Source organism: Rosa rugosa, chromosome 1, assembly GCF_958449725.1.
Source record: "Rosa rugosa chromosome 1, drRosRugo1.1, whole genome shotgun sequence".
Taxonomy (NCBI): Eukaryota; Viridiplantae; Streptophyta; class Magnoliopsida; order Rosales; family Rosaceae; genus Rosa; species Rosa rugosa.
In genome coordinates, this window is record NC_084820.1 from 71,282,488 (window position 1) to 71,306,516 (window position 24,029).

Here is a 24,029-nt window from a genome sequence, read left to right on the forward strand (position 1 = left end):
GGACATACGCAGTCTATAGGTTTACATTGCTGCTTTTGGCACCAAAATAAATTTTCATATCTTTTGCAATCTATGAAAAAACACTGCCAACAATGTAAACTGCCTAAGCTTGAGTCTGCCTCTAACATGAGCCGAGGCTCCTATATTCTACCAGGCATTGATGTTGATGGGAAATAAAAACAGAGAAAATTAGTTCATTTATTCTGTTTCCATTCAAAATGAAGATTCTCATGAACGCCCTTGTCAGAATCTGACTTTCTCCTCGATTGTTCTAATACATCTCAGAATCTGACTTCCTCTATGATTGTTCTAATACGTCTTATTACTATTTAGTACGATTTCCTATTGTTCCCCCAAAAAACATTTCCTTCTTCCCTTTCATAACTCAACTGAATCATTGAATGCATACAACCTAGCTCCTATGACAAGCTTGAGTAATGGGAATCGGTGGGTTGGACAAGGCGCCATTGAGTATATGATTAGCAACCCACTGATTGGCAGCCTGAGTGTAGTGAACTCCATCCCAGCTTATAGAAGATGAAGGATTTCCACATGAAGCACCATATACTAGACTTCCATTTACAGTTGCTTTGTTTCCACACCACACATGGTCATATCGCACATGATACCCACAGCAAACCTTCATTGGATCCACAAACCCTGTAGTAATAATCATTGTATTGCAAGCAAGTAATAATGTCAAGCCCAATTCCCAATTTGCTAATGGTAGTGAGTATCAATTGAGTTTCGAGTACCTTCATTCTTTGCATTGCTGATGAGTCCATACTTGCAGCATAGGCATCTACATATGTAATTGCAGCTTGTGGGAGCTCAGCTCTTAGTTTGATGACTCTGTCCTTGAGCTGCCTGTTGAATTCTATGGCCATGTCGTTTTGGCCCTTGACACAGCCATGTTCATCGACATAACCTGGTGCGGGATTAAGATTGTAGAACAGATTCACTGGCAAGCACCCAATCGGACCAGTGTTGTGTATCCAAAATGCCCTCCCCCCTTGTTCGTATATACGCTGAAGTTTGTCAATCAATCACTACCCATCAGAAATTTAGAAACATGCCTTACTTACATGCACAAATGGCACACAAACTTAATCTTCATCTAAAGCAATTAGCATTGACATAGATAAGAGCTAATGTGATACTCACTCGGACTGCTGTGGCCAGCTGGTTTACAATGTCTGGAATTTCTGCACGAAGCTGATCAAAGCTTAGCTTTCGAAAACCAACAGAGAGATCATTTTGCCCAATATCAAACGTATAGAGTGCCTTTGCAAAGTCTTGAGGGTTTGGAAGTTTGCTTCTATCAGAGGGATTCTTGGCTAGACATCACAATTCACAAACAATTAGTATTGCAATACTCTGTTTAGTGTCTCAGACATTAGAGTAAAGATTTGAACCTTGTCGAAATAGATCAGCTGTTCGAGCTTTGAACTGCAGGAACTGAGCCGTCTGCATATCAAGCGAAAAGGGGCTTATCCCATACTCGAAAATGGTCTCATTCGGCTTTCTAATGGTTGATCCTCCGGTGGCAAAATTTGCACCATGCCCGTAATTTGTTCCCAGCGAGTTCAAGTATGCACTCAAGTATGGCAACCTTAGGTGCTCAGCTACATTACACATAAAAACACCATATTCAATACAATCATTCATAGCAGAAATTGAAGCACTTGGTGGGTTTTTGCATCACCAAACTAACTAGTTACCTATGAAGTCTATGATGAGACGACCATCGGAGTCCCTTCCAGCTGGTTTACGAAAGAACCCCTCGCCGTAGGGTGCCCGAATCGGTTCAAATGCGGCTGAGATCCCGCCGGTGTCGGAGTTCGAGTCGCCGAAGTTGTAGATTGCCGGAAAAGCACAAGATGGTAACGCACCACCGCTCACACCCAGAACCCACAAAGACAAGAACAACCCACAAGGCAGCAGCACTAGTTGTTTCCAAATCTCCATTCCCACCATCTCAGATTTTGAGAGATCACTCACTCACTCACTCACTCACTCACAGTGTAGGGTTGGCTACTTCCATATAAAGCCAGAACAAGAGGACTGGTTTTAAGGATAAAGTTTATCGCCTTTTTTTATATGCATGTGCTTTGAAACAGTGACAGTGATTGCAAGGATGGACAACCGGACCGGATCATGATCCTATGGTTCAAATTAGAGATGGCTTTGTTCACCAGGGAGAGTGACACCGGTTGATTACAATCATGTGGCAGTGGATGAATGAAGAATTTTGAGGATTGAGACAGTGACTTCAGTATAGTCGGTGATTCAAATCTTTCGTGATTTAGATGGACCAGGGTTTTGGTCACCTAGTCGGTATTCTTAGGGTACACCTCTAGAAATTGTAGTCAAGCCGCACATGTCCATGTTAGATAGAGTTGTGTTTTCCTGGTGATTTGATGGCCACCGAAATTTTTTTGATTAAATTCATTTTTACCGACGACTATGAATTATTTAGTTCAGGGTGTAGTCCGTGGTAGGTCTCTTAGAGTAAGTTCACCCATTGGGTCACCCATTATTCACTGTTTTTTAGTGTTAATTTCACCATCTGAATCACGAGCACAGTGTATTTTGTACCCTAGGTCACCCTGTACAGTGTTCTGGGTCACCATGGTGACCTGCACAGTGTATTTCGCGCCCTGGGTCATGGGCACAGTGTATTTTGTGACTCAGAGAATGAAAATATACACTAAAAAGCAGTGAATAGTGGTGACCCGGTGATCCAACGGGTGAACTTGCTCTTAGAAGTTGTAATAAAGTCGCTCATGTTATGACTAAGTTGGCTAGAGTTGTGTTTCGCCGATGAGTTGATGGGTGCCGAATCTCTTTGGCTAAGACCTGTTTTCATTAACTATGAGTTTTGTAGTTTAAAGTGTAGTGCTATTTTTTTTTTCCTTATATCAGTTTCTTGTCAACAAATACTAGGTCACTAAAATGTCTGTTTAAAGTTACAAAGTTACGAATGAAAATAAGTAGTCATTTCAATGTTAGAAAGTAGATGGTTTTGAAGTTGTTCATATTTATCAATACATACAGGATACGAAAGAGCTTGTTTTTGAGAAATATGGACGCTTTTAACGTCAAGTTGATGGAAATGACTTTGCAAACATTATACAGTACATGGATTAAAATCACCGAGTCGAATTGTCAATTACTTACATGTTAACTATAAGATTGGCAAAGTACTAATCACACAGTTTTAAGGCCTATGACATGCATTTGGATACAGTACATGGACTAAAATCGCTAAGTCGAATTGTGAATTACTTTCATGTTAACTATAAGATTGGCAAAGTACCAGTCGCACAGTTCAAGGCCTATGACATGCATTTGTGATTGAAACTGGGGGATCTGAGAATGAACCAGTGGCAATCTGATTAGCAATCCAATGATTTGCAGCCTCAGTATAGTGCACACCATCCCAGCTTATATACAAGGAAGGATCTTCACATGAACCTGCATAAATTTCACTCCCATTTATCTTTCCCTTATTCCCACACCACACATGGTCATAATCTTCATGATATCCACAGCAGATCTTCGTTTTATCGAAAAAACCTGCGTAGATTTATGTATTAGTGTACCAAATTTTATGGTTGAATTGACATTATGAGCATAAGCTATTCTTACCAAGCTTCTTTGCATTGCTGATGAGCTTATACTTAGCAGCAAAGACATTGACATAAGTTATTGCAGAAAGAGGGAGTTCCTTCCTTAGTTGGATCACTTTCTGTTTGAGCAGCCTGTTGAACTGTCTCGCCATGTGGTTTTGAAACTTGACGCAACCGTGGCGATCAAGGTATCCGGGAGGGCTCGGGTCATGGATGTAGTGTAATGTCACTCCCAAGCAACCTATTGGACCAGTGTTGTGTATCCAGAATGCCCTTGCCCCTCGGTCATACAAACTCTGTAGCATAACAAAATGTGCTTTTTTTTGTAAGCAATATTGGCATATGCAATCACATTAAACAGGTGTGCAAATACGTACTCGGATGGCTGTGGCCAACTGGTTAACAATGTCTGGAATTTCTGCTAGAAATTGCTCGGTACTCATTTTCCGAAAACCAGCAGCTAGATCATTTTGGCCTATATCGAATGTGTAAAGAGCCTTTGAGAAGTCTTCTGCTCTGGGTAGATCTTGTATGTCAGAAAGTTCCTTAGCTGCACATCATAACAAATAATGAGGACATAATTTCTCATACATGTCACTCAAAACCGAAAAAAGTCGAATTAGACAGACCTTGGTTGTAAAGAGTGGTGGTACGCGCCTTGAACTGATCATACTGCACAAACTGGATGTCAAGGGGAAAAGGACTCGCACCATTCTCAAACCATGACTCATTCTGCCGCCTGACGGTTGCTCCTCCTGAAGCAAAATTGGCACCGTGTCGGAAATTGCTCCGAATTGAGTCCAAATATGAACTCAGGTATGGCAACCCCAGCTTCTCGGCTGCATAGCATACCACATTACACGATATTCAACAACAACTTTACATACATGAATGACAATATTTATAACACTAATCCTTAATAACAAACATGGGAAAATGGTGTACAGAATATTACCTATAAAATCTATTATTAGACGACCATCACTGGCCCTTCCAGCTGGTCTGTGGAAGAAAGTTTCACCGTAGGGTGATGCCATTGCGTAGAATGCAGCGGATATACCACCGGTATCTGAATTCGAGTCTCCAAAGTTATAGATTGCTGGAAACTCACAAGCCGAAACTGAAGCCGAAGGTGACGATTCATCTTCTTCACCTCCCACACTGATTACTAGCACACATGTTACCAAAATGCTCACAACCAAAAATCTTTCCATCTCCATTTTCTCTACTGCACTAAACATGTATGTACTCATATGCAGGGCCGTAGCCTCTTATTTATAATCAGATAAAAACAGACCGAGTAATGCTCCTAAGAGGCTAAGACAAGTAAGCTAGCTATTTGAGAATTGAGATTAATGTCATTCGCAAGTAAGCTACTTCTATGAGCATCTCCAGCAATTTTGATTAGTTACATTATTGTCTTCCTTTAATGGTGCCATAATTTACGAATTTTGGTTTGGAAGACAATTTTGAGAGACAATTGGCTGTTTTGGTCAGCATATCTTTCTTGATGATTATGGCATGCTGCCAGAGAGATTATTACTTGAATGTGCAGTATCTTTTCTGTAGTGCATGTGCGACCATGCTCATCTTTTTTATATTATAAAACTAGAATAATTATCAGTACTGTTATTGTTATTATTATTATTATTATTATTATTTATTCTGTTACGGTTATGAGAGGATCCGATGAACCGGGTTCTAACTTGGGCAGTTAGTAACATGGAGTATGAGATTATAGGAATTGTATAATATATACTAGTCTTGCCCACGCTATGCATATGTAAAACAGATTTTTAGTTTTAAATTTTGTTTTTGTAATATTTATGTCTTGGTAATTATGAAGTGAGAGAAATACGGAGAGTTATCTGCAGATGAGAGCAGTGAAAAATTATCTGCATAATAGGGTAGTGGGAAGTTATTTAGAAATATTAGAAATTATTTAAAAATAATATATTGTATGAGGGTATTTGTGTCTTTTCACGTTCACTTTGGCAAACAAAGTGAGTTCTCTTAACAATAGTATAGATGAACATGTATTATTCGGATAATTTCATTTACTGATTTGTGAAAATTTGGCGACATTATAAGTTCTTACACATGGATTTATAAACCGATCATGATGAAAACATATTCATTTGTATGAATGCAGCAGAGCCAAGATAAAATATAAGAACGATTTTGTGGAGAATTTCTAAAGATGCACATGTATTGACTCGTGACTATCTTGATTCTAGATCACAATTACCAAAGAAAACACATTATAATTTGGCATTTTCGTTGAAATCCAATTTTTTTTATTGAGAATGAGCCATCACTATGGAAACAAAGAATGATAAGCCCGGCTCGAGATGGACCAACAATAAAGGAAATTAGCAATGCAGGTCAACTTGACTTCATTTCTCAACACATTTATATAAAGGAGATCGAGCAGAAGCTGGGAATGAAGCAAACTAGAAGCGTGCATAAACGATTGTAGGAAGAAACCAAACTTTACTTCAGGTAATGGCATATGGCGTACGAGGGAGAGGGTTAATGAGAACAGATTGTATAGAAAGTCAGGATGGCACTTAAGCCAAGTGTTGCTGGAACACCAATGAAAGCCAGGATAGTCCAGGAGCTACTGAAATGTTCGTGATAAAACATCATCTGCATGATAAATGAGTGAAGTGAGGATAGAATTATGCATGTTAAACATCCTAAAATTTCGTCTAGAATGTTTTTGTAGATTCCTAAAATCCTAGCTCTTCAGCGTTCAAGAAGGGTGCATCCTTTGGAAACTGATCATATAAGAACGTTTATCAAACCAACTGGATCATTAGCCTACAAACTTATAGCCACCTCTTTATCGGTGCCGAGTAAGTTGTATAGTTATTTTTTTTTTTTTGTAAATAAAGTACCGATAAATATGTACAAAGTTTAGATATTGAACAAGGTACAAGCAACTTAACAGCATTAAACACCACTCTGTTTCTCTCTATCGTACAACCATCATAAACCCATTGATCGGAAAAAACATCATTCAACATCACTACGTTCGTCCCAAGATACAAGCACCACCACAACTTTAAACACCTCCAAAATGTATTCATTTATTTCAGTCCCTCGAACATCAATATCACTATCAAGATTGGAAGGGAGATCTCTTTGAATATCGGAACGATTCCTACGAATATCCCAATATTCCTCCAGATCAATACCAGACATTACGCCATGAGATTCATCCACACAAACCGCACTTGTTGCAAGATAAAATTCATTTCTCAACATATCATTAATTTTTTTCCATGGTTTCGAAGTGAACAACAAAGCATTTTGACCAAAATTATATGGCTCAAGATCCACAAGTGCAGAAGTGGGATGAGATTCTGTAAACTGTATGAATAACCTTATTATGAGTTGATTCTTGCCGATGAACAAGCACCCACCACCTCTGAAAGATGAAATCCGCTGATCCAAAAGGGACCAATTCCAAGAGCACTGCTGGCGCTCAACATCAAGAACAAAAGACAGTGCGTTGGGTACGTAGCCATGAGGTGTTGAAGCCGTGCAAGCTTATTCTCCTTTTTTTTTTCTTTTTCTTTTTTTCCAGCTTGCCTTTGGCCATGGTTGTTAGTGGGGGATAGTTGCGGAAAGAAAACTTAGTAAGTTGTATAGTATGCATTCCGACTTGAGGTGTCTAACATCATCTGCATGATAAATGAGTGATGCCAGAATAGACCATTTCATTTTGGAATATGGTGACTTGGAAACCTTACCTACATCCAATAGTCAAAGTAGTCACCATATTCCAAAATGAAACAAGAATATCAGTATGTAAAACAGACCATTTCATTGTAACGAACAATCCACAATCACCAAATTTATTACATAATTTACTAGTTCTCCCTCTGACTCATTATTCTGTGTTCCAAAATGCAACACTCCAGACTTTGACTGTGTACTCAGTGTTCCGAATGCAACAGAAAAATCAGTACTTAAAACAGGCATTTCATTCTAACAGACGATTCAAAATCCCCAAATTCAATACATAATTTACCAGTTTTCCAACCTTGTCTGACTCATTACTCTGTGTTCCAAAATGCAACACTCCAGCCTCCGACTTTGTGTTCCGAATGCAACCAGAAAATCAGCACTTAAAACAGGCCATTTCGTTGTAACAAACGATCCAAATTACCAAATTCATTAACAGTCAAGGGAATGCACAAGACAAAATCCACATACCAGTATTCCTAGGGTTTCCGCTTCAGAAATCTGAGCCATCTACCAAAAAAAAAATACAAATCCCTTACTATATGCAGTCTCAATATCCCACCCAAAATAAAAATCAAGAGGAGATCAAAGGTTACCAGATGCAATATTGCCAAAGCCTCAGGATCATCAAGCTCTATAGCAATCAATTCCAGAATCATATCCAAGAAAAAAGTGTGCCATAACCTCAATCTGTGCACCTTCAAACTTAAGCAAACAAACTAGAATTTCAGAAATTTAATCGAGAAAACCCTAACCCTAGATACAAAACCCCAACCCCAGACATAAAACTACTGCATAAACAAAACCCCTACCACATCAGCTTGGGCCGGAACAACATCGGCCGGAATTGTCATTGCCTTGGATATGATAAAGACTTATTTTCATTCATATGTGTTGCTGGATATCAGTTTAACTTGCTCTTGTTATCTAAGTATTAGTTTGTTGGTGTTTATTAGTTATTTTCTTATAAAAACAGAGTTTTATATATCCGTATTTTTGACCCCGTTTTTAAATTACTAGCCGAATTACACTTATTACTTATATTTCAAAGTTATAAATTTGCCGTATTGCGCTTTTTTGACCGAATATTTGACCGTATCGTTAGATTAGGTTAACCGAATAATACACGTGCGTTTCTTTGCCGAATCATACACGTCCCGTTTTTTACTAACTAGGCTATTTTGTGAGGGTTTATATAGAACCCGAAAGTTAGGTCAGCCTGAGACCTGGCCGGGTCGTTAAGATAAATTGAAAACAAAAAATGAACCCAAAACCGAAACCCGTTTCTGAAGAAGAAAAGAGAAAAAAACGCAGATCTAGAAAAAGAAAAGAAAAGAAAAAAAAAAAAGGCTTTGCACAAAACCATACAAATCGAACAAAAGAAGGGAATTGGACCAACAAAGGGTTGGTTGATTATCAACAACAAAACATTCCTTCATCCAATTCCCTCTTGTTCATTTAGAATAACAAAGTCCTCACCTTTCATATTTATGCAGCAATTGAAGAAGGGGGGCTTTGGATAAATCATACAAATTGAACAAAAAGAAGGGTATTAGACCAACAAAGGATTTGTTGATCTTCATCCAATTCCCTCCTTGCTCAATTAACAACAAAGACTTCATCTTTTATGCAGCAATTAAAGAAGGGGGCTTTGAACAAATCATACAAATTGAACAAAAAGATATGAACAAAAAGAGATTAACAAAGGTATTGGAACCACCAACAACAAGAGGGAGTTGGATGAAGAAAGGGCTTTTTATAGTGTGATTTGCAGCTTTGCATTGTTTATGCATTTATGGCTATTAGTTTAGTTTATCTGTTTATGGCTGTACTAAATAATGAAGTAATGAACCAAGTACTTGAGTTGATGAACTGCTAGTTGAGTTGAGCAGATTGTGACATTGTGAATTTGTGATTGTGTTTAAACTTTAAAGTAACACTGAGTTTTTCTTTTGTTGGCTTTTGTTTGCAGATTTGGTCCATTTGGATGCTTTAGTTTTCATAGTTTGTTACTTTGCTAGTTTGCTTCAGTTTGCATAGTTTGTTACTTTGCTTCAGTTTGCACTTTGCAATGATGCAGAATGGTGAGAATGCTTTGAGTTAATGAGTCAATCTGGAGATTCTGGACAAACATATTGGTTGGACCAACAAATGTATTGTTGATTAACACAATAAATTTGGTGATTGTGGATTGTTCGTTACAATGAAATGGTCTGTTTTACATACTAATATTCTTGTTTCATTTTGGAATATGGTGACTACTTTGACGGATGAAGGTAAGGTTTCCAAGTCCCATTATAAACTACATGAAGGTAAGATCACAAAAACATTTCATTTCTCTTATCATTTTAAAGGATCGCTTTTCAATCACAGATCAGTAAATTGACCGTAAAAAACTTATAATTTTCGGTCTCTATGAGTAGATTACCTATGCAAATTTTCAATCAAATTCAAAATTATTAAAATATTAATAATCATGATTTACATTAACAATTATAAATCTTATTAATCATAAACCGGCTCCTTTTTCAGTTGCATTCATCCCGTCTTAAATTAGCCGGTCATGTCGGAATTAACAACTAATTGAGTCGAAAGTCTCATCTATTTTACCTAGATTTTTTTTTTTTTTTTTTAAAAAAAACTTTTACCTATGGAGCAATTGAAGTGGACCTTGATAAAATCAATGTGGGTTTTAGGTCTATGACCCAATTTCACGCTCTTCTTCTCTCTCGCTCCCTCTCTAGAACTGTGAAGGTCACAGACAAACCAGCAATGGCGACGAGTGAGGAGAAGACCAACAATACTAAAGAAGGGAACAACCTACTGGGCTCGCCGACCTTCAAGGAGCTCGATAATGGTCGCTTCCAGTGCGTCGAGACTGGCCACCAATTACTGGCCAAAGACATTGAATCCTACTCTCAGAGCAAACGGTGCCGTTTGGGTCTCATCGAATTCGCACTCTCTCATAAGAAGCCTCCTCTCAACATGTTCAAGCAGGACCCTCTTTCTCGGTATACCTCTTCTTCCTCTCTACCCTTTTGATTTTGGTGGAAAACCCTTAAAGGTTTTAGCTTTAATTTTATTGGGTCTGCCTGGTTTAGGGTTTAGGAGAAGACCGATAAAGGACTTAGCTTTGATTGTTTTGTGGGTAATTCACATTGGGTTTTGTTGGGTTTGGCCGGTTTGCCATCAAGGTTTTAGCTTTAATTTTGTTGGGCCTGCCTGGTTTAGGGTTTAGGGTTTAGGAGGACACCCACAAAGGCTTTAGCTTTGATTGTTTTCTGGGGTAATTCACATTGGGTTTTGTTGGGTCTGGCCGGTTTGCTTTAAGTTTTGGTTGCTTAATGAAATTTTGGCTGAAAGATAACTGAATGTTTCAGTGTTATTTTTAGTGCTGATACTCTGTTAGTTTGCTTCTTTCTGTAGTTCAAAGTTGGTGTGTAAGCTAACCGAGGATACCATCAATAAGTCAGAGGAACACATTTGGAAGCATATTAATGGGAAACGATTCCTCAACAAACTGGGTTTGTATTTGTCTTTCATTCTTTGTTATAAAGGTTTTCATGCCCTTCATGTTAGTACTCGTTTGAAACAAGTGTATGGATTGTTCTTTGGACTCATTGGCCTGACATGTGTATATGAATTCGATGATACCTCATACGTAACTAATATGATATTAATTTAAACAGAAGAAATGGAAGAACAAAAGCTAACAGTAAATGAAATGGAAGAAGAGCTGGATGATCACAAACCTGAAAAAGTATCTAAGCCAGGCAAAGATGGTGCCAGGAAGGAGAAAAAGGAGAAGAAAAAGAAGAAGAAGAAGGAGGAGGCAAAGGAGGAGGATGATGGTGATGATGAGATTATCTCTGAAATACCCAAGTCTCCTAGTGAGGAAAATGATTCTGAAGAAGCTGAGTTTTGGATCCCTCCACCAGGAGCACGTTGGGATTTTGATGATGGCGGTGACAGATGGGGTTCCGATTCAGAGTCAGAGAGCAATGACGAGAACAAAAGTGGCGAGGTTGATGGAATTGGTATGGATTTAAATCTGAACTTTGGGTTTAATTCTATATGCTTTCTTTGTTTCCAACTTTTGTAGATTTAATGCCTACTTGGTGTCAATGTTTTTGGAAGTTGTCGTCAGCTAAAGTGTTCTGCATAAGTCAGTTGTTTCGAATTCCGCTTGTGTATTTTTAATAAATAAGTTGTCACTTGAGAGTGGAGAGTTACATGCTGAGTTGAGCTATGGCTTTATACTTTTCTCGTCAACAATTCAACTGGTTGCGTCTTCTTTGAATTTCTCTTTTCGATCCACAGTTATATGTTTAATTGAAGACACACATAAATTTGTGTTTTAGTTTGTGAGATTGACCTACCTTATGTTTGTCAGAAGTCTTTTATGCATGATTTGTATTGGTATTTATTTTTATTAGGGCAAATTGATGCATAATCACTTAATCAGTACTAATTCAGTTTTGTTATTATCCTTTGAATATGCTATTTTTGATTTGAACCTTCCAACTGGACCCTCAAGTTCATCATGGTTTATTGCTTTTATATTATGCAGTTGAAGATGATGATGAGGAGTCAGAAGAGATCTCAATGCGGTATGCCACTGCTTCACTATGTTCTATTGGTGGAAGAACCAATAAGCATCCTGGTTTTCTTTCTTTTAGAAACAAATTTATGCCATTTTCTTTTGAATCTGCTTGATTATTCTTGTGCGTTGCAGGACAAAAAGAATGTCCATAGAAATTGGACCAAGCAGCTTTGCATCCAGAAAGAAGAAGAGTAAAAAGAACACTGCATGATCTGACCACCCTTGCTTCAACTTAAAGAGCATCTGATGTAGAAAAGTTTGTTCTACCAAATACAATGAGTGAAACCTGGTGAAATTGGAACAATTTCCAAGGGGTTCAATAATACAAATCTTCTTCCTTGCACTTGGCCATTTTTGCATTACTGGCCTAATCTTGTTTGCTTTGTATCTCATATGCAATTCGGGTTGGTGGTATGCATTTATGGGAGAAATGGGTGTAAGATTGTGCCTGTAACACATCCTGTACTTGTATGCACCACCCAAGCAAAGGGACATGGTTAGACCACAAAGAAATAGATGAGGCACCATCTAGTAGTTGGTTTTCATTTCGTGTATCGTAAGTTATGATTTTTGAACCCTTGTAGAATATGAAATTTTGCGTTTTTGATCAATTTGTAAACATTGTTGATTGGTTGTATATCTATGGGATTGATTACCTAATTTCATCTGATGAAATATTTGATTTAATTGATACAGAAGCTTGCTTGGATAATATACTTGAACAGCATAGACAACATTTGCATTACACTATTACAGTCCACATAAGTACTTAAAAGAAACAAAACAGAAATCAAGTCAAGTTGCAAACAGAATTTATTTCGACAATAATCCATACTCAATAGTAGAGTTTCGGAGACGAATAAATATGGTCATGGAGAGGAGTAGACGACCCCTTTTTCCAGGAAAACAAGTCCTGCAGAAGAGGAACAATAGGCTTCTTCTTCATCATCTTATAATTCCTCTCTCTGTTTCCTCCGCTCCCATAATAACCACATTGATTCTCATGTTGAGAACTAATGCTTAATATCTGAGCCAAAGTAGTAGTGTCCTCCATCCTTATCATCGACCACTGATCCTTCTTAGCACTCTTCTCTGCTTCCTCCGAATTTGATCTCATCGAACTGATAACATGGTGATCACTACTAGCCGCTGCTTTTGCTGCTGCGACCGCCTCAGCCTGAGCCAACTTGGACATGTTCTTGTGAAGCTCTGCATTCAAGGTTGCCAAGGCCACCTCGGTTTCAGACTCTCTCTCCTTGAGCATCTTCAACTCCACCTTTGTTTCCTCAAGCTCAGCCTCAAGTTTCTTGAGACTATCCAAAACATTATCACTTTCTTTACTATGTGGATCAGCACTAGTACTTGGTGATGAGATGACAGACTTGTTCCTTGGTGAAGAAATTTCTACTTCTTGCTCGGTGTAACATGGCAGCAGCTGCGGCGGTTTAGGGGATGGTGATGAGAAGAACTCTCCGAGGAGAAGCCGCTCTCCAAAGACGGCAACAGCTTCCTTGACTGAGCGGAAGGGTCGTGAACTGTCAACATTCGCGTGGTAATCATGAGGTACTGGAAGGGTTTGAAGATTTTGGGTCTCCATTGAAGGAATTGAAGGTTGGAGACAGAATGTGGTTTGAGGAGTGAATATATTTTGGTTATTTCTTCGCTTGCACTTCAAGAGTACGGATCCATCATCAATAGAGACTTGGTTTCAATGTCAAGACAATATAAGAGCGTGGCCTGAATTAAGGTAGATGAAAATGACCAGATAACAACTTGGTCTGTGTTAATTAGCATCATGCCAAATTGCTTGTAACACATCATGTAATTTTAGCTACTTACGTGACAGGGTTGATGGTAAGTTTAGATTTCGAAATACTATTTGATTGCAGGAAGAGTGTGACATGAATTAAGGTGGATGAAAATGACCAGATAACAACTTGGTCCGTGTAATTAGTATATGCCAAATTGCTTGTAACACAATAACACATCATGTAATTTTGGCTACTTAAGTGACAAGGTTGATCGTAGGTTTAGATTTCAGAATACTATTTGATTGATTGACAACCTGTCAGTCAAGTACGATGCGTCTTGGCTAATACAATCCATTTTAGCCAAGGAGGAAAGTCGCGTAGCAAAAACTACACGAGCCACCCTCTAGGCCGAAACTGAAGGGAATCCGGTTTCACCACAAAAGGAACAAGTAGCAGCGTCTAAGCCTTCTGAGAATGCTACCATGCCAATACATAGTGTTACGTTTGAAATTCATACATACTTTTTCTTTGATATGAAATGGACTGATATTACTTGCTAACAAATGATGGTATGTCAAGAATTAGTGCATTCGATCCGAAGCTTACTATCACCAAAATGAAAATTTCTTTTTAGAATGTCACACTGAAGCAGTAGTCTCTTGTTCTTACACGACAGGAAACTCAAAACTGGACACATTTGTGGTATCACCTTGAAATTCCTTGCAAAGTGGATATATCTATACCACAGTATTATGTAAGATTGATACAATTTCTCTCACATGGGTAGCTAGAATAAATATTTGGTTAAACAAAATCTTAGCTATTACAAAATCTGAGACACTGGATCGGAATGAACTTGAAGGAACATTTATTTAGGTGTCTTTGAGCTTGAACTCGAACTTGAACCAGAACCGGTCTCATTACTATCTGTACCAAAATAACGATCTCCAAACTCTCCCATTCCTGGGATGACACGCAAATCTTCATTCAAAGATAAGTCAATCTCTGATGTAACAAGTTTTAGCATTGGAAATCTCTTCAAAACAGCATGTATTCCCTCCGGTGCCTGCATCAAAGGATTTGTATTAGATATTACCACATATAGGAATTTCCATTGAGCATGATCAGAGTGATTACTCACTGCTATAAGATTAAGGAAGATGATGTTGGATTCTGGTACGCCCTTACTGAGTAGCAGAGATATAGCTTTGATGGCAGAGTTTCCTAAGAATTCACAGATTTAGACAACGTTATATGCTTGGCAATTAGACGATAGATGCTTTTTCTCAAACCTGAAGACAGAACAGGATCGAGGAATAAGACATGGCGGCTTGAGATGTCTTTCGGTAGCTTCTCATAGATTAACTGCAGCAACATACATTGCAAGGACATTAGACAGACAAAGAGAAGGATGTGAAAGAATGATATTATTACACAAACCTGTCGACCACTGTTACCCTCTCCGTGGATGAGGATTTTTCCGATTTTTATTCCCTTACAACATGCTCTGAGTGCATTCTCCATGCTTTCTCCACTGATATTAGAAAAACAAGCATGATGAGACAATGCACTTCAAATATTGCTACAAACGCAGAAACAAGTAATATGAGCACAATCTTAGGAAAGGTCTTTATAATTATTGGTTTCGGTTAGCTTTTGTGCTTTCTGTTAAGTGCTGATCTGAAGATTAAGTGAGATATATATCATGAGAAGCACAATCCTTGAAAGATATACCTTCTAATAACAGAAACACCGCACAACCTTTTACAGAAAACAACTCCACTGTATATAGATCCTGCAAGAGATAACAACAAATTACTTGTAATCAAATAACTTAATAAGAGTTTTCGTTTATAGGTCCTTTAAAAATAACTCAGGTAGTGACAGATGAGAACAAGTTCTGAAGGCTTGGAACTGAATGCTGAGCTATACCTGTTGGGGTAATAATCTGTTGTTCTTGGAAGGGAAGATGACCTAGCCCATGCTCCACAACCTGAAACATTGGTGCAAGCAGTGTAAAATATAATGCTTATCAATACTGTACTATTGTGTATGCGACACTAGATATACCAATCGAATAAGTCGGTCTGAGTAAAAGACAAAGTCATGCTTTGTTGTTTGGGCATCACGGATTAATGTATGCATTCCTCGTATCTGAACCAAACAAAAGAAATAACAGTTTAAGAATGCAAAGATCTCACATATATATATCCACAACATGAGCAGTTCAAAGACAAGAATATAATTAGTGGTGATGGGTTAACAAAGCTGTGAATGTTACCTGAAATGTGGAAAAGATAAGGAAAAGATTTGGATATATTTTACACAGATCATGTTGGCCAAGCTTTGTATGAATATGTTGTACTATCAAGTCAATTGCAACATCATTATCTCCACCTCGAGGAATGATTATATCTGCATACTTTTTCGAGGGCAATATGAATTCATCAAAACTAGGCTTCACGAATTTGGTATACTGCAAAATTTCCATCAATAAGTAGGCAAAAGAGATACATTAGTGTCATTTTAAATCAGTGACAGGACAAAAGGAGCTAGAGCGAACATTCTAGATATCGTAACAATTAAAATCAGTGCATGGAAACTACTATGTTGTCAGTTCTCTGCACTGATGGGAAGATTAGTTGAGCAGACTAACCACATTAGCATACAAGATAGCTAGAAAAGTACAGGAGAAATCTAACTAACTTGTTCAAGCACATTCTGTATATTTCTGCCTCTTTCTACAGTATCACGTTGAATTCTCCTAGAGAGCCGTACATCAGAGTCTGCACTGATGTAGGATGGTTTTGGATAAGTGACCATACGAGATCAAAAAGCAAATACAAAAAGCTCAAGGTCTCCAGTCATGAAATGAAAAGCAAGTTCTTAACATTGACAAGCGAGTGATTGGTGTGCAACTTTGTGTACAGTACCACTGTACAATGGTCATGAGCTTCACATTTAAGAACAAATAGACAAAGATAACCTGTGTCGACGAAGATTTTCATGTTCATGAGATCACGGACACGAGGATCATGGAGAACAAGTATTCCTTCTAAAATGATAATGTCTGAGGGGTTAACCTGTATTTGGTCAACAATGTTGCAAAACATTTTGATCAATTACAATCCAATGTGGCCAAAACAAACACTAAGGAAACCGATTGGTTGTCTAAATGCAGATTAAACGTACTACCTGGCGAGCGGGTTCTATGCTTTGATGGGTCTTAAAATCATAATTTGGGATGCTAACTGCCTGTCCAAGCTTTAATTTCTCCATACAAGAAAGCAACAACTCCGTATCAAAGGACTCTGGAGAAGAAAACATGAAATGCAAAATCGATTCATATGATGTAATGTTAAAATTTACAGATGAAATAAATCAATGCTGGTTAATTAGTCCTACCAGGATGGTCAAAGTTGTATTCATGCACCGACTTCAACTTCTCCTCATTCAAGGAGTGATAAAATGAATCCTTGATATAAGAGCACAAGAAATCATGGTTACAATCACCTTCAAAACCTCCCTCCATCGATTCGATCACACAATGAAGCACAAATCAACCCAAAATCTAAACTCAAATTAGTGTAGAAAAGATTACTTGATTTACTAAAACAACACGCTGATCACGGAGTTGGGAGATGATCAAATTGCACACTGTAGTTTTTCCAGATGCAGTTCCTCCAGCAACACCTGATCAACACAAACATATATGAACATAGTTAGCATCTCAATTAAGGACATTGTGATGAGTTGTATCAAAAAGATTTAAAGTGTTCGAGGGAGAGAGATGGTTCATTGTCACCAATGAAAAAGGATTGCTTAGTTGGGGCCCTCGGACTAGAGGAGGAGGATGCATTATTAGATTGGAGAGAGAGATGGTGTTTGATGCCAATGCTCAATGAAGAAGCCACGGCTTCAGAATCCATTGCTTGCTAAGATGAAGCTCGATTGTGTTCGTAGTCTATTATTCTATGTTAGTGTTTTCTTTGTATCTAGGCTAAAGCTTTTGGCTTTGCCCCTAATCCTATGGAACTGGAAAGCCTGAAATGGAAAAGTTGAAAATGGAATTGCTGCGATAATAGCGGGAAATCGCATGTCTCGTGTGTTCCATGTGCAGACCAACATGGATTATTATTGTTCTAACATGTTTGGTTTTGCCTCAAACAAACACTACTCTGCTGCTACTATTTTTCAATTTTGGGCATGTTGGAGATTGCTTCTCAGAAGAATCAAAAGCATTTTCTAGACGAGTGAAAGCATTACGAATGACTCCGTCATAGATCGAATGAAATTCATAAACCATAGATCCAAGATCATATCTATACTCCATTCCTAGCCAGAGTTCTTGTACAGAAGGGGCAATTTACTAGTAATAAAGAAATAAATGCAAAAGAGTAATAGTTATTAAATTAAATTTCTGAATTCCCAATCTTGGACTTTGAAAATAGTTGCAGAATACAAAAGGTTCCTGGTCCTGTTTATGGAAGCTTTTCTACAATTGATGTTGCTCTTTGTTCACTCCTACCGTCTGAAATTCAAGGAAGAAAGCACGTCCACAGCCTTCAGTCGTGACCAGCAACTGAAGGCTCAAGACATACATTTTGTTGGCTATCTCATGTCTCTGTACATTCTCTTTTTCTTGAACCGGGGTGGGCTAAACACAAGGATTGCATTGCAGCCGGCCTGTATTATAAAGCAATGTCAAGTTTTTCATAATCCAGCAGTGGAATTTGAAATACACACAAAATCCTGGTAATGATAAGGATCCAACAGAGTTTTGCTTCCATGATTGGAATTCATAGCACAGTACATGCAAAAACAGTTGCTAGTAATCAAAAGTCCACAAGAATATACCCATATGAACTGCATATCAGAAAGAGATTAGGCCATATACCTGAAACCCAAATCCAAATCACATTGTCGTATGCTTGTCATCCCACAACTTCTTTCTTGCAATCAAAACTCTCTCTTCACCTGAGGAAAGAGCATCAACTCGAGGTTCGACTTCTGATAACCAGTCGTCCCACTTCAAGGCAGTCACAGACTTTCGGATATAGTTTATAACAGAGGGTTTGTCTCTTATGATGACAAACCCATTGGGTCTCAGTATCCTATCCATTTCAATCAATAGATCCTCTGCACTGCATCCACGTTCCTCAATATCTGAAAATACTGCCCATGCATGTAGAAGATCATATGTACGTGGGTATGTGGAAAACGCTTCACACCTATAAAATACAGTGAGCAGAAACAGTCAAATATCAAAAACAGGAAAAGTAACATGGGAAGAGGCCCTAAAATTTGGAATGCCAATATTCAAAAATCTCTCAACAGAACAACCAGATTTATAAAGAAATTATAGATTCACAAATCATATGTCCAAACACAGAAGTGGAAGGAGCTATTGATCAAATCAAATGCGTACCAGTCATGAGCAGTTCCAATCAAGCCCCGATCATAAACAATCTTCAATTTGGCAGATACATGGACAGGAGCAACATTCATAACCCAGACATCTTTTCCATTCAAGGCAGTAGCAAATCCACCAAGCTGTGAATTCATATCCATGACATTTCTGAATGAATTTCTCTGTATGACAGACTTCATCTGCTTCCAGTATTCAATGACTCTAAAATGCCATATGCTCTGTATCAAATGGATTTCATAGGTAGTCATTAAACAGAACAACAAAGATAACATTGAAAAGAGTGAAGTTTGTGATCAGGAATCTTACAGTGTCCTCTTGGAATTCTTCAGGACTGACACCAATTTCCTCCAGGCGAGGGGGTGGTGTTGTAAGCCTCTGAGGCCAAGGGGCAAGTCTGCTTCCTCTATCCCTATGCACTTCTGTTTTGTAAATTTTAATAGTGAGAACAATTAGATGGTGGAAAGCCAAAAAACAATAACAGTGATAGTATAGTTAACCTACTTACTTGCAGAATATTGAGAAATGCACGTCTTCATGCTCACATTCCAAATTGCATCTGGGTCATCATCAGAATTGCACAGAGGGGGTTGGGTCCAAGGATCTCTCTTCAAGTAACAACTATTAGTCAGTGGCTTGGCCCATACAACACTCTGCTCTTTCTTGGCTGCAACTTTCCAGCACATTCTTTTTGAAAGATCAGACATAGCATTCCAGATCTTTTGATTTTCAGGATCATGAGCATACGCTTCAGGAGAAGTGTACACAAAATACCCTCCAGGTCTTAGTAACCTGTCAAGCTCTAATAAGAGGATTCCATCTCTTTGAAGCCAATCTATCCGGCAGCGTGAGCAATGAGCCAGCTCAAATGATCTGCTAGGATAAGTAAGTCTTTTTGTGCCCAAGATTCCAAGAGTTGCTGGAATCCCCCTCTCTAATGCAAATTGTATTTGATTCTCATGCACATCATTAGGAGCAAGGGACATGGCAATGACATGATGAGAAAGAAGATACGCCCCAAAACTTGCAACTCCACAACCCACATCAAGAACATTGCGAATATTTCCACCGTTGTTGAACTTAAAATCAGGAAACTTAAGCATCTACACCAATTATAACCATAGCTTAGGAACAAGTAAAAAAGTTTCTCTAGGTCAATCTTAACATACAAAATAACAGTAACTAAATCCGAAACCCTAAGAAGACTCGGCATTACATACCTTGGAAAGAGCAACAATGTACTTATCAGCTCCAGTATGGAAATGTGTCCCTCCGCCCGGGAAATTGATCTTGTCACCATTCACAACCATCCAATTCTGATCCGATTTCTCCTCTGCAAGAGACGTATGGGGGATGTTGACCTTCCACACTTCATCTCTACTCGCTGGCCATCTCACCGGGACCTGAGATTCTAAAAAAAATCACTCGTCGGAAATCAAAACCAGTCGGAAATCAAAAAAACCAAACTAAGCTAAATGAGTAGAATCCCTCACCTTGTATCCTAATGGCGGTGGTATCAAGCAATTGTACCGCCGCTCCGGCGGGGGACAATGCCGTTCGTAATGCTCCATAAGTGTCAAATTTACCTTCAATTTCAGCTGGTAAATGAGGTTTCTATCGAGACAAGGTATCAACTCCGAGAATTGCATATCACAAATCTGTTGAACCATAGCAATCAGAGTCCCAATTATTACCAACAACAAACCCTAAATATTTTGACATGAATTTCAAATGAGAGAGAAGAATTACGTACGGGAATGCTTTTGGGGGGCTCGGGCTCGAGCTCGGCCTCGCGGCGACGACGATGGGTGAGGGACCCACCGAAAACCGGGTCGAATTCTTCGTGGTCGGAGCGGCGGGAGCCGGGAGCGAAGGACCAGCCGTAGTAGAAACAGAGGAGACCCAGGCACACAGTGAGGCCGAGCAGAACGGACTTGAGCAACTTGGGGAAGCTGACGTCATTCCTGTGCTTCATTGTTGTTCGAGTTCTGTGAGAGACCCGACCCGACCCGAGACTCGCTGAAACCTAGCTAAGAGGAGGAGGAGGAGGAGATCCCCATAGTACGGCGCAGCAGCAGCAGCAGCAGCGCGGGAGGGAAGAAACAGATGGCGAGACTAGAGTGAGGTCGAGCCGAGTACCCTTTCCATATGTGGGATTTGAAAATTGGCAATGCTTTGGGGCTAATAAGGTCATTTCACTTGGGCTGACTCGGCAAATCCAAACTACGTTCATCATTTACAATAGGGAAATTCGTCCAAACAGTGTCTGAACTTTTCCAGACTATTAATTTTCGTACCTAAACTTTGAAAAATATCACAATGGTACCTGATGTTTTGGCCCCGACCCAATTTCCATACCTAGAAACAGTAAAATCGTCTACGGTGTTAAATTTTGAAGGATATTTTTGTCATTTTACTATTCATCATCTCCATCCTCCTTCTTCTCCTCCACCGAAACCATCACCAGCCTCTTAGTGGGTTAATTTCTGAGTTTAATTTCAAACGAGATTGGAGGGATTGGATTCATGAATCTGACGATTAGTTTCCAAGTTTTGATTGAATTAATTGTGACTGTTGATAAGTCGGCTGAGGTGGGCGGGCATAAGAATTTTGAAGTGGAGGTGGAACCTGGGATATGGGGCTGCGTAAACCTGTGTTCTGACCAGCATATGACCCACTTACTGGTGCTAACCCAGCAAAACCAGAACCAGTCTCTGGTCTAGGGTGATTGGGAACTGTACTCATTGTAGCATATCTTCCTGGGTCAGCACCACCAGAATAAGAACCACCATACGATTGATTCAATCTAGGTTGTTGGGGAGTTGCCTCAGTCACAGTTTCATGACCCGCCACACGAGCACTGCTGTTAAGAGATTGGGCATTTCCAGGTATTGTAGCTGGGGACTGTGCATTCGAAAATGTGGCAGGCTGTCCAATGATTTCACATGTATTAACTAGCACATCCAATGAGATTATAATGATGATCCTGCACCCAGCAAACGAAATCCACAATATATTTTTTTTAAGAGAAATTTTAGAACTAGGGGATGTAACTGTAGCAAACAACTTCCATCTAACATAACAGCAGACACAAAGAAAGCGAAAAGATCTACTAATGACTCTGCAATTTACTACTTTCTTCTTGATAATGTTACAGATTTTCCTACTCGCGTTCAATTCCATCATCAATGTTAAAAAAAAGAGGACTCCAAATTCTTTGATTTTGGGGTAAATTGCTGTCAAACTAACCGGCAACGAAAACCACTAGACTCCAGAATTCTAAATTAACTAAAACACAGCTTCATCATCATTTTCCTCTCAATTCCATTAATCATAAACAACAACTCGAAAACGAAACACACATCAACAAAACAAGTTGACCAAAAAAGCATGGAATTTGGAAAAGGAAGGAAGAGAGAGAGAGGTAGAACATACTGGCGGCCTCGGACGGGCGTGCAGGTGTATTGGTTGAGGCAGACGACGAAGCCCTTCTGGAGGTGGCCCTGCTGAATCAGGAAGTTCTGCTGAGTGGAAATCATCCCCTGCTGGGTGTGGGACCCATCGGACAAGGCCAGCCTGTAGCGCTATTTGTCCGCGCCGCCGCCGCCGCTCTGTGCGAGGATCTGCTTCACGTCGAGCACTTGCAGGATGGGCCTATACTGCTCGTCATGGTCTTCCGTCGTGATCTTCAGTATCGCCCCCTCCGTTAGCCTCACGTCCATCGCCGGAAAATTGAAGGGGTTCGGTTGGCCGGAACTGTGAGAGGGTTGAATCGATTGAGATCGGAAGAGCTAGAGAGGGTTTCGGTGGAGGAGAAGAAGGAGGATGGAGATGATGAATAGTAAAATGACAAAAATATCCTTCAAAATTTAACGCCGTAGACGATTTTACTGTTTCCAGGTATGGAAATTGGGTCGGGGCCAAAACATCAGGTACCATTGTGATATTTTTCAAAGTTTAGGTACGAAAATTAATAGTCTGGAAAAGTTCAGACACTGTTTGGACGAATTTCCCTTTACAATATCAATATACCTTTGAACTATTAGCAATTCTTTTCCATTTGATTCCACAATATATTTCTTGATGTAATTCTGCATTTGTTGTTGAAGTTTAACAACAGACCAATCACTATATAAAGTTCCCTTTTTTTATATTTTTCATTTTAACATTTTTTTATTAAATTCAAAAGACAATCACAGCCCCCGCAAATCACGCAGTCACATTTCCTTTTACGTTAATTCTCGATGAAAGCGACTGTGATTAAATGTGCATTTCTATTATGTGACGCCAAGACAGCTACTGAATGGTTATCACCTATGAAGAGAGCGAGATCACTTAGAGTATTTATCTCTTTCCACACACACTTGTGGAAATCCAATTCAAAAACTTCGATTTTTGTTGTCCTACGTTCATCATTTACAATATCAATATACTTTTGAACCATCAGCAATTCTTTTCCATTTGATTCCACAATATATTTCTTGATGTAATTCTGCATTTGTTGTTGAAGTTTAACTCCAGGAGCAACGCGTTCGATCTACATTAGAGAATACCTTCTTTTTCTTTGCCGTCGTAGAGTTCATATGAGTGGGAACATCAAAAGCTAGAAGACCGGCGCCATTCTTACCATCGACCGAATAAAACTCATCTCGAACATAGATAACATCATGATTTAGGGAAAAGCTTTTATCAACGTACGTCCAATTCGCCTAGTTCCTCTCATATATGACCACAACAGTGCAATCACTTGCGTTTAGTATCGGGTCAGCTGAAATTGTAGCCCTATATGCATAATATTCACAATCTCTAACCCATCGACTCAGTCCCTTGGATGGAGGGGTCATTAGAGGAAGGTGAATGAT

At 39.0% G+C, this 24,029-nt stretch overlaps 7 protein-coding genes and 1 long non-coding RNA gene across 9 annotated transcripts; 1 reads left to right on the forward strand and 7 right to left on the reverse strand.

Annotated features, from left to right (window-relative positions):
• Nucleotides 1-157: 157 nt before the first annotated feature.
• LOC133726649 (GDSL esterase/lipase At5g14450-like) lies at nucleotides 158-2,061 on the reverse strand. Its single transcript, XM_062154244.1, is given in 6 exon segments — nucleotides 158-660; nucleotides 756-794; nucleotides 797-1,028; nucleotides 1,165-1,337; nucleotides 1,416-1,625; nucleotides 1,722-2,061. Coding segments are annotated over 6 exon segments (1,158 nt in total). The 5' UTR covers nucleotides 1,978-2,061; the 3' UTR covers nucleotides 158-412.
• Nucleotides 2,062-3,116: 1,055 nt separating this feature from the next.
• LOC133726648 (GDSL esterase/lipase At5g14450-like) lies at nucleotides 3,117-5,062 on the reverse strand. The gene is made up of 5 exons (XM_062154243.1): nucleotides 4,588-5,062; nucleotides 4,262-4,471; nucleotides 4,010-4,182; nucleotides 3,652-3,928; nucleotides 3,117-3,579 (listed from the first exon to the last, which is right to left on the reverse strand). The coding sequence occupies exons 1-5, from the start codon at nucleotides 4,883-4,885 to the stop codon at nucleotides 3,332-3,334; spliced, it is 1,206 nt and encodes a 401-aa protein (XP_062010227.1). The 5' UTR covers nucleotides 4,886-5,062; the 3' UTR covers nucleotides 3,117-3,331.
• A 2,465-nt stretch (nucleotides 5,063-7,527) lies between these two features.
• Nucleotides 7,528-8,088, reverse strand: LOC133721878 (uncharacterized). The gene is made up of 3 exons (XR_009852373.1): nucleotides 7,982-8,088; nucleotides 7,857-7,895; nucleotides 7,528-7,734 (listed from the first exon to the last, which is right to left on the reverse strand). It is a non-coding gene; the product is annotated as an uncharacterized LOC133721878 (long non-coding RNA).
• A 1,997-nt stretch (nucleotides 8,089-10,085) lies between these two features.
• Nucleotides 10,086-12,331, forward strand: LOC133726650 (uncharacterized). The gene is made up of 5 exons (XM_062154245.1): nucleotides 10,086-10,396; nucleotides 10,812-10,909; nucleotides 11,075-11,422; nucleotides 11,956-11,995; nucleotides 12,121-12,331. Exons 1-5 carry the CDS (start codon nucleotides 10,086-10,088, stop codon nucleotides 12,197-12,199), a joined length of 876 nt encoding a protein of 291 aa, XP_062010229.1. The 3' UTR covers nucleotides 12,200-12,331.
• A 235-nt stretch (nucleotides 12,332-12,566) lies between these two features.
• Nucleotides 12,567-13,641, reverse strand: LOC133726651 (WEB family protein At3g51220). The gene has a single exon (XM_062154246.1). It carries the CDS (start codon nucleotides 13,583-13,585, stop codon nucleotides 12,824-12,826), a length of 762 nt encoding a protein of 253 aa, XP_062010230.1. The 5' UTR covers nucleotides 13,586-13,641; the 3' UTR covers nucleotides 12,567-12,823.
• An 832-nt stretch (nucleotides 13,642-14,473) lies between these two features.
• Nucleotides 14,474-17,799, reverse strand: LOC133706995 (uridine kinase-like protein 5). 2 transcript variants are annotated; one of them, XM_062132548.1, is made up of 14 exons: nucleotides 17,545-17,793; nucleotides 17,341-17,432; nucleotides 17,145-17,214; nucleotides 16,935-17,050; nucleotides 16,726-16,822; nucleotides 16,446-16,525; nucleotides 16,021-16,215; nucleotides 15,810-15,893; nucleotides 15,672-15,732; nucleotides 15,474-15,534; nucleotides 15,180-15,273; nucleotides 15,032-15,104; nucleotides 14,881-14,963; nucleotides 14,474-14,805 (listed from the first exon to the last, which is right to left on the reverse strand). In XM_062132548.1, exons 1-14 carry the CDS (start codon nucleotides 17,666-17,668, stop codon nucleotides 14,608-14,610), a joined length of 1,428 nt encoding a protein of 475 aa, XP_061988532.1. In that variant the 5' UTR covers nucleotides 17,669-17,793; the 3' UTR covers nucleotides 14,474-14,607. The 2 variants fall into 2 exon arrangements, with proteins under 2 accessions (XP_061988532.1, XP_061988529.1); XM_062132545.1 differs by having other exon boundaries at nucleotides 15,032-15,273; nucleotides 17,545-17,799.
• Nucleotides 17,800-18,123: 324 nt separating this feature from the next.
• LOC133726652 (probable methyltransferase PMT9) lies at nucleotides 18,124-21,299 on the reverse strand. Its single transcript, XM_062154247.1, has 8 exons — nucleotides 20,921-21,299; nucleotides 20,661-20,825; nucleotides 20,388-20,570; nucleotides 19,676-20,270; nucleotides 19,477-19,589; nucleotides 19,168-19,388; nucleotides 18,637-18,970; nucleotides 18,124-18,425 (listed from the first exon to the last, which is right to left on the reverse strand). The coding sequence occupies exons 1-7, from the start codon at nucleotides 21,140-21,142 to the stop codon at nucleotides 18,655-18,657; spliced, it is 1,815 nt and encodes a 604-aa protein (XP_062010231.1). The 5' UTR covers nucleotides 21,143-21,299; the 3' UTR covers nucleotides 18,124-18,425; nucleotides 18,637-18,654.
• A 116-nt stretch (nucleotides 21,300-21,415) lies between these two features.
• LOC133707009 (replication protein A 70 kDa DNA-binding subunit C-like) lies at nucleotides 21,416-22,735 on the reverse strand. The gene is made up of 2 exons (XM_062132559.1): nucleotides 22,603-22,735; nucleotides 21,416-22,153 (listed from the first exon to the last, which is right to left on the reverse strand). The coding sequence occupies exons 1-2, from the start codon at nucleotides 22,704-22,706 to the stop codon at nucleotides 21,706-21,708; spliced, it is 552 nt and encodes a 183-aa protein (XP_061988543.1). The 5' UTR covers nucleotides 22,707-22,735; the 3' UTR covers nucleotides 21,416-21,705.
• Nucleotides 22,736-24,029: the final 1,294 nt, after the last annotated feature.